Below are 8939 nucleotides of genomic sequence, written 5' to 3'. Positions count from 1 at the left end.
CGCTGTTGGATTGTTTTAAATTCATTACCAGGAAGTAGGTGTGGCTTGTAGGTGAGCAAGACAACCATAAGGCTTTAACAACAGCAGGTTGTGGCTTTTGAAGGTTTTGATTTATATATCTCGAGTTATCAGCGTTAACAGCAAATATCAGCTGACGTAAACCTAGTTATTCTGATTAAAAAAAGCTAACATGAAAAAAACACACGCACGAATTAATAACAATCGTGTTTTGAAGAGTGAAGTTAAATATGTCGTTTCACTGGCTATTCATTAGAAGCTTGATTTGAGCGATATTAATATAAACTCAAAATAGCATTATAACACTGTATTCTATCAATTTACAGAGATCTGTTGAGCAGCTTGGGATAAATCTGGAGGTTATTTTCTGTTTTCAGTTTGGGTTTGAGTATCTGTAAAAACATGGTATATTGACCTATGGAATTATGCCTATCCCATTTCAGGGGCAAAGCTAGTGGAGTTTGAATATGACGTTTATTTTTAGTCAACAAGTCAAATCTTTCGTATCTAGAAGAAAACTCTTTATCTTTCACACTGTAAAGTTCATACATGATGCAATTCTCTTGTGAATTGTGACTGAGTATAGAGGGCACTACATGTGTAAGTATATTACTGGTTGTTTCAGCTGTCTGTGGGAAACCTACCTATCACATTCACTGTTATTTATTGTCAGTGTTGAGGGTGGTACATATTATCAGCCCTTTGTGACAGTTATCAGTGCCACAGAATCTTACTGTTGACAGAATAACACTATTTTCCACATCACACCTACATCTGGTAGGTATTTGGTTGCTACTTTTTCAAATGAAGGAATGTGTCTGAAAGTCCATCTGTATTATTTACTTGTAAGATAACTCATGTGCAAGACTGATATATATGTAAAATAAAGGAAATTCTGTATAAGGGTCAGTGACAAATAAGGTGTGGCAAGATGAGAAATGTAAAAATCCTTTAAAAAGATTATTTAAAAGCATCCGTCAGGTATTTTAAAATATATAGATTGTATTTATGTTGATTTTATGCAATTAAAATTTATGCATTTGCACCACTTTTTTTTACAAGCATTAGCACTGAATGTACCTGAAAATGTCAAATGGTGTAACTGCCAAAAAATGTGAAATATTAAATAATTTACTCCTCTCAGATGTAATGTGAATACACACAGAATTAAATACTTCATTTTAAAGTAAAAACACCAACATTTATTAAAATTTTACAGAAATAGGTCCAATTAGTAGATGAATTTATATTGCATTTTTAACAGCATCATGAACTAATGATATTTGACTAAATTAACCCCCAACAGAAAGACTCCTGTAATAGGAGTCAAATGGTGTAACCAGTTACACCGCTTGACATTTCAGCTTAAAATCAATTTTGACAGGCATTATCATCAACATCTATGTTAGCACATGGGCTTGGTGGGAATATTTCAAATGTAATTTTTAAAGATAATACTTATTTTTATAATAATGATCAATTATCAGTGCATTCCAGGGGTCTTACCATTTGACATGCATATCAAAGAATGCCTGACCATACCCTAAAGTATCTCACATTTTAAAGAGAGTTACTAACCATAGCATGCAGCAAGAGTCCTTCTCTGTGATACAATTTCTTGGCTTACGGTCTTGTGCACAATATTAACAAAATGACTCAGTAAATGGTGGTTACACCATCTTGAGATTTCAGGAATTTGAGTTGATGGACATAATTCCCCAAATTAGTTATATTATTTAGAACAATTATCCTATATTTACCTTTATTTACTATTAAATATGTCTAATGTAAAATTATGCCAAACTAGCTTGTACAATGTTTCATTGAAAATTTCACATTTTTTAAACAAGATAAACTATTTGGTACCAATTTTTTTGGTTACACCACATTGACATTCTTACAACAATCCCTTAAAAATTATCTTAAAATGGATTAAAAAAATAAACTTGGTCCTCAAAATAGAGAATGTATGCAAGTAATTTGCTTATTTATTTTGAAACTGTAACCTTTTTGAATTGATTTAAATGACATGGACATGTAAAAATGAGCATCACATCATTGACCCATAAACAAATGTTGTACACCCATAAACAAAAGTTGTACAAACTCTAGTTTTTGGAGTAAACTTCAGGCTGACAAATCTAAAGAAATTCTAACTGGTTAAGATCAGGTTAAGGCATGACTGATATGAGCTTTCTTTGTTAACTCAGGGTTTAGTGATTAACTCTGGATCACGTGCAGCAGACAGCCAATCACATGACAAAAGAAAGACAATTGTCCAATTCTTTGTTGAAGATTAACAGACATATAATGAATTAAAACACATCCACAAGGCCAAAATAAACTGCTGATGCAGTGAAAGTTTGAGAAGACTTAAAGCAAATATTATCATATGAATGCAAATCAGTCAACTGATTTTAATAATGTAGGCTCACCAACAGCTCAAAAGAAAGTGTAAGTTATCAAAGTAACAAAACCACCTTCTTGAGCTCAAAACCTGTGTTTGCTCAATCAAAACAAAAAGTCACCAAGGTAAAAACCGAAAGTGACTGTTCTATATACCTCTGGTTTCAAAAGATCTTTTCTAAAGACCTCTTAACATATTGTTTTGTGTGTGTTTGTAAATTTGTTACTAAAGGCAAAGTTTCTTCATCATATCTTTTGCTAAATCAAGGTTTCAAATCCACAAAGGCACACTATACATTAAGGAATTATTCAGCTCTAAAATTATGGTAAATACTGGATAAACAGACACATTAAGAATTTATTATTTACACATAATTATACAGCATTCAGTGTTTGATTTATACTGTTATATAACTAGACATGCGTACAACTGAATTGTCATTTTGACATGTAGTGTTTTTCTTATATTTTAAACTACACAAAATGAATGAATCGGGAATCATCAGCATCATGAATTGAAAAAGTATGCTGTAAAGGTTGAAAAGAAAAAAAGACTGAGCATACGGTAAACTATGGCTACTTAAAATGAAGCTATGCTCCATGTAATTGTTTAAAATTCTGTCTATCTATTATAAAATAATCTGCACAATCACATTAACATGTTCTGTATTTTGGCGCAGTAGGTAGTTCTGTCGCCTCACAGCAAGAAGGTCGCTAGTTCGAGCCTCGGCTGGTTCAGTTGGCGTTTCTGTGTGGAGTTTGCATGTTCTCCCTTCTTTCGCATGGGTTTCCTCCGGGTGCTCCGGTTTCCCCCACAGTCTAAAGACATGCGGTATAGGTGATTTTGGTAGGCTAAATTGTCCATAGTGTATGAGTGTGAATGAGTGTGTATGGATGTTTCCCAGAGATGTGTTGCTGCTGGAAGGGCATCCGTTGCGTAAAACATATGCTGGATAAGTTGGCAGTTCATTCCGCTGTGGCGACACCGGATTAATAAAAGGACTAAGCCGAAAAGAAAATGAATGAAATCAATGAATGAATGTTCTGTATTTTAATTATTCCTTTTCCTTGGTGTGAACTTCAGTGTGATGGGAACCTTTGGCTGGAAAACAGGATTCAGTTCTAGAGGAATCTGAAAAGAAAAGAAAATATTCATTCTTCATTAAAAAACAAAACACAGCCTCATTGTCTCTCAGTGATGACTGTACATCAGTGTACCAACCTGTGTCTCTTTACATGTTTCCACACTGAAGTTCTGTAGCAGCTTCACAACAAGAAGCTTCACGATCATTAAAGCAAACCTCATTCCAATGCAGTTTCGAGGGCCGAGTCCAAAAGGCATGAAAGCGTACTGGAGAAACTCAGACTTATTCTCTGGGCTGAACCTGCAGAGATGAATCAGAAACATCTTCAGTTTTGCAATTCTTGCCTCGATGAAAATGTTTCAGTACTGTAAAATTCATATGTGAGAAAATCTGTGGCAAGGAAAAAAATTGACACACATCACCTCTCAGGTCTGAACTCCTGAGGAGAATCCCAAAGCTGCGGGTCACGATTTAAAACATATGTAGGAATTGAAATCAGTGTGTCTTTTGGTATGCTGATGCCATTCATCTCTACAGCCTTCTTACAGACCCTTTCCAGGCGTGGGGCAGTGGGAAGGAGACGCATTGACTCATTTATGGCCATTTCCAAGTAATCCATTTTCATCAATGCATCATATGAGATAGGAGTCTGAAGAATACAAGAAAATAAGACATTCCCAATTATTATAATGGTTTAGTTTAACTTTCTTCTTGTTCCTAAATCAGCTGAAGCTCTAAACCAACCTTGAACTAAACACTATACAAAAAGTAAAGGCAAAATGAAATGTTCTCACATCAAGAGGGAAGTTTTTGTCAATCTCTTCCACCAGCTTTTCCAGGCAGTCCGGATTAGTAGCAAGATTAAAGAGGAGGAAAGAGAGAGTCGTGCTTGTAGTCTCATAACCACCCATGATAAAAATGAAGGATTGGGAGAGAATCTCATGGTCTGTTAATCCTTGTAAATTACCACAAAAAAGCATATTTTAAAATATATGGATATTATAAAAAGATACAGTCTGTAATGTCAACATGTCTCTCAGACCTTTTACTGGTTGTTCACTTGTGGTGTCCTTCACTTGATCATCAGGTATTTGATTCTGGATCATGAGTCTGAGAAAGTCTACCCGACCCTGATTAAAAAAACACAACATATGTTACTTCTCACTGCTTCCTGATTCCTCTTCTACCCTAGCTTTTATTTTTCTAACAATGTCAGAATCTTTGTATTAGTGACACTTTAGTATTGACTCTTTACGATTGCCTCATTTCTAAGTTGCTTTGGATCTGTGTCTGGTAAATGAGTAAATGTAATATTAATCACAACATACTTCTGCATCAGCATCTCGGCAAAATCTAAAACTGGATCTGAAGTGAAAAAGTGACTAACATACATTTGAATCCTTGTGCTCGTCCTTTATCTTTCTCAGGGCCTTGTAGAAAAAATTCATAGTTGACCTTGAAAACATGCTTATTCCCATCTTCCCCAAAAGAATTGCAATAGAGGGGAATAAAGCTGAAAAAAGTTTCAGACTTCATGTTAAAATTATTAGCTGTAAAACATATAAAACAACAATAAAAAAGCTAGATTTAATGACAAAAAAATACATACTCAAAAAAAGAATTAAAGGGCTGAACAGACTGAACTTTAAAAAGTTCTTTATGTTGGTAACAAAAGGATCATCAGGGTTGTTTATGGAGTCGATGTCAACGCTAAAAGATGAGCTGGTGACCACATCTAAACTGTAAGGAGCCATAACCCTGAAATAAAAAAAATATAATATAATGGTCATTTATGTTTGCTTGTAACAGAACTACAGTCATCTGCAATAAACAATCACATTTATTGATGAACAATATTAATTTGATCAGTTTTACACACAAGTTTTGTGTGAAACCTCTGCATTAAATGCGAAAGTAAAGTTCATGTTTAAAGTAATGAACAAAGTTATTAAAGAAGTTTTTTACATACTCTTTAATTTTAACCGGCTGCTCGTGGTCTCCCTTTTGCATATTTTTAATAAACCGATCAGCATGTGTCAAAGCAATAGGAAATATCTGAAACACATTTAGTCACAGTCAAAGAAGTGCATATCAACAAAAATTTCAGTTTCAATTCAACAATTTCAAAGACAATTTTCATGTTTGCGTTAACTATGCCTTAAAGAGTTAGTTCACCCCTAAATGAATATTCTGTTATAATTACTCACCTTCCTGTCATTTCAATTCGCTGAGAGATCTTTGCTCATCTTAACACAAATTAAGATATTTTGGATGAAATGCCATAGCTCCAATACAATGGCAACACGCAAGCTTAGTAAATGTGCACCCTGATCTGATTTTTTGTGTGCACAAAAATGTTCTTTATATGATTAGTTGAGGAGTCACCGTGGCGCAGAGGGTAGCACAATCTCCTCACAGCAAGAAGGTTGCTGGTTCGTTAGCATTTCTGTGTGGAGTTTGCATGTTCTCCCTGTGTTCTCCGGTTTCCTCTGGGTTCTCCGGTTTCCCCCACAAGTCCAAAGACATGCGCTATAGATGAATTGGGTAAGCTAAATTGTCCGTAGTGTATGAGTGTGTATAAATGTTTCCCAGTGAGGGGTTGCAGCTGGAAGGGCATCTTGCTGGATAAATTGGCGGTTCATTCCGCTGTGGCGACCTCAGATTAATAAAGGGACTAAGCCGAATAGAAAATGAATGAATGAATGATTAGTTGAACCCTTGAAGTCACATGGAATGTTTTGGTTCCTTTTCTGGATTTTGAGCATATCAGGATCCTCATTGTCTATGGAGGACTAGAGAGCTCTCTGATTTCATCTTAAACATATTAATTTGTGTTCAGAAGCTGAAGGAAGGTCTCAGGGGATTGGAAAAACATGAGGGTGAGTACTTAATAACAGCGCTTTCATTTTTGGGTGAACTTTAAAGACCTATACTGTACCTCCTTCAGCCGGCCACTAGTGAAATATGGAGAGAGTGTACCACGGATTCGCTTCCACCTCTCATCTTTAACTAAAGTTATTCCATCAGCAAGGGGGCCAGCAAGATCCACATTTACTTCCTGGAATAAATATAAAATGAATTTAACATTTTTTACATTGTTGCATTTTTTATTTGGTCATATAGCAATAATGCGCTTTATGTTGTTATGACCATTTGAACCTTCTAGTACAGCTGTGGTGTCCTCACCCTTCGGTTAGTGAAGGTAGAATAACATTCTTTCACCATAATCGTTTTGATCATTTCCAGGTCTGTGACCATTAGTATCGGCAACCTTCCATCATAGATCCTGATTAATTAAAATAATAATAACTACCATGCCATTGAAACATTTGGAATCAGGTCAGTAATATATATATATATATATATATATATATATATATATATATATATATATATATATATATATATATATATATATGAATTTGCAATAAATCTGATGTAAACATTATGTAATATTTAATGACAGACCAATGAAAGCTGTTATAAGGCATTTTCATTATTAATTTATTATACTACAAAAATATAAGTATTTTTTAATGATCATTATTCAGTATTTTGACAACCTCTGTAACTAATCATACATACAATAAATTGTAAAATTGAGACTTACCCCCATACTTTTCCATACTTCTTAGCACACTCCATATCGAAATTAAAAAAGCCCTAAATTAAATTTGCATTTACATAGACATTTAATTACTGAGAGATAAAAACAAATATTATTGTTCTATGATAATTAAATACAAATTATTATAATTTTTTACAGTAATTAAATAATAAAATACTCACTTTAGTGTAGGAGAGAAATGTGCCAACAAAAGGCCAAGGTCTTGGTCCTGGAATTCCCAGTTTTTTGAAAAACCCATGTGGCCAAACACCATACCTAGCATGAGGTCAATAACAAAGATATCATAAGTTTACAAACAGAAAATAGATTAGTTATATAGACAAAGATCCTAAAATGTATAAACTGTAATGTGATACAACACACAAAAAGAACACACAGCTAGTAATTTAATGGGATATATTAAACAGAAAAAAATGCATCACAACATTGCAGCAGAATATTGCATCACAATTAGCTGTTATTTGTTATGTTACCTGTTATTGTAATTGAATACTCACATATACAGGAGGGTTATGACCAGAACCACCAGGGTCCAGGTCACAGACAGAGATGAAAGATCAAACATTGTAAATCACTGTATTCTTCAGTGTAGGGGTTTGCATCTGTATTTATTCCCGTTCCGACGGAGGATGATCCAGAAGCGGGCGTGGATTAAGGTGTGAATGAAAACCAAATAAGGAATGAATCAACAGGTTAGGAATGGTTTGACATACATTTTCCCTTTTTGAGCACTGATAAACTGTCATAAACCTTCAGTAATGCATTTATGAATAATGACGTAAGGCACACACCCAGAAAACCAAACAAAGTTCGTCTTGAGTGTAAAACAAAGTATCAGGTCGATTTTACTCAGTTCAGAGCAGAGTAAAGCCTGAGACAACACAAGCCTATATTTTGTGTTGTTACTCAAAACGTTAGCGTGTCCCTTTAATGTATCTTCACGGGTTAAAACACCCTTTGTCAAAACTGAAACTGAATCAAACATCAAATGTGGTATCAATATTTGACCAAAACCGCGCTTTTTAATACACTGATCAGCTAACATAAACCTTCAGATTTAACGTTAAGTATGCACACACACTTAAAACACACATGAACGTTAAGAATGTCAAATTGAGCATATCACCGTTTCTCTCACACAGGTTTTCACTAATGAACTGATGCCTCTCTTACTCATGAATATGTTACAGGATGTTTTTGTATTAAATCTTACTGAGAGGAAAACTAGCCTATTTTATGCTTTACACGCATAACTGATGTAACTTCTCTAGTGAATTGTAAATATGTACTTACAGAGGGCGCTACGTGATCGTGTTTGTTACTGGCTGTTTCAGATGTCTGTTGGAAACCTACCAATCAAGTTTAACTAATAGGAAAAAGTAGTGTAGTGGGCGTTGCATAGCATATGGAACTAATATCGGTGAGGCAGAAAATCATATATTGTTGACAGTATAACTATATTCACACCTTACACATGTATTAAATCTCTAAGCTTTTTTGTTTGTTTACATCTAAAAGTCCAGTACATGTTCACAGTTAGTCTGATGAAGTAATCATATTATTTGAGATAATTTATACACAGTGACTGGGAATGTTGTAAGGTTTTTGTCATTTATTAATAGTTGAAGATTATTAGAAGATTTTTTCAACACATTTCTAAACATAATAGTTTTAATAACTCATTTCTAATAACTGATTTCTTTTATCTTTGTCATGATGACAGTAACCAATATTTTACTAGATATTTATAAGACACTTCTATACAGCCTAAAGTGGCATTTAAAGGCTTAACTAGATTAACT

General features: G+C 34.2%; 1 protein-coding gene across 2 annotated transcripts; it reads right to left on the bottom strand.

The window, feature by feature from the left end:
- Positions 1 to 1977: 1977 nt before the first annotated feature.
- On the bottom strand, positions 1978 to 8399 carry LOC130221455 (cytochrome P450 3A40-like). Of its 2 annotated transcripts, XM_056453956.1 has the most exons (14): positions 8264 to 8399; positions 7635 to 7739; positions 7299 to 7392; positions 7120 to 7172; positions 6696 to 6795; positions 6448 to 6567; positions 5479 to 5564; positions 5119 to 5267; positions 4901 to 5022; positions 4552 to 4639; positions 4304 to 4464; positions 3932 to 4158; positions 3647 to 3809; positions 1978 to 3556 (listed from the first exon to the last, which is right to left on the bottom strand). In XM_056453956.1, the coding sequence occupies exons 2-14, from the start codon at positions 7700 to 7702 to the stop codon at positions 3476 to 3478; spliced, it is 1512 nt and encodes a 503-aa protein (XP_056309931.1). In that variant the 5' UTR covers positions 7703 to 7739; positions 8264 to 8399; the 3' UTR covers positions 1978 to 3475. The 2 variants fall into 2 exon arrangements, with proteins under 2 accessions (XP_056309931.1, XP_056309930.1); XM_056453955.1 differs by lacking the exon at positions 8264 to 8399 and having other exon boundaries at positions 7635 to 8187.
- Positions 8400 to 8939: the final 540 nt, after the last annotated feature.

The sequence above is a fragment of the Danio aesculapii genome, chromosome 3 (genome assembly GCF_903798145.1).
Source record: "Danio aesculapii chromosome 3, fDanAes4.1, whole genome shotgun sequence".
Lineage (NCBI taxonomy): Eukaryota > Metazoa > Chordata > Actinopteri > Cypriniformes > Danionidae > Danio > Danio aesculapii.
Note: the sequence above shows the minus strand (reverse complement) of the source record. Positions and strands in the feature narration are given on the sequence as shown.

Bases quoted from the DNA above. Each gene is read 5' to 3' on its own strand.
- LOC130221455 (XM_056453956.1), bottom strand. From the start codon at position 7,702: ATGTTTGATCTTTCATCTCTGTCTGTGACCTGGACCCTGGTGGTTCTG. The intron at 5,268-5,478 runs GTATGTAAAAAA...TTTTTATTTCAG, and splicing joins CAGCCGGTTAAAATTAAAGA to GGTTATGGCTCCTTACAGTT. The intron at 4,159-4,303 runs GTGAGAACATTT...TGTATTCTTCAG, and splicing joins ACAAAAACTTCCCTCTTGAT to ACTCCTATCTCATATGATGC.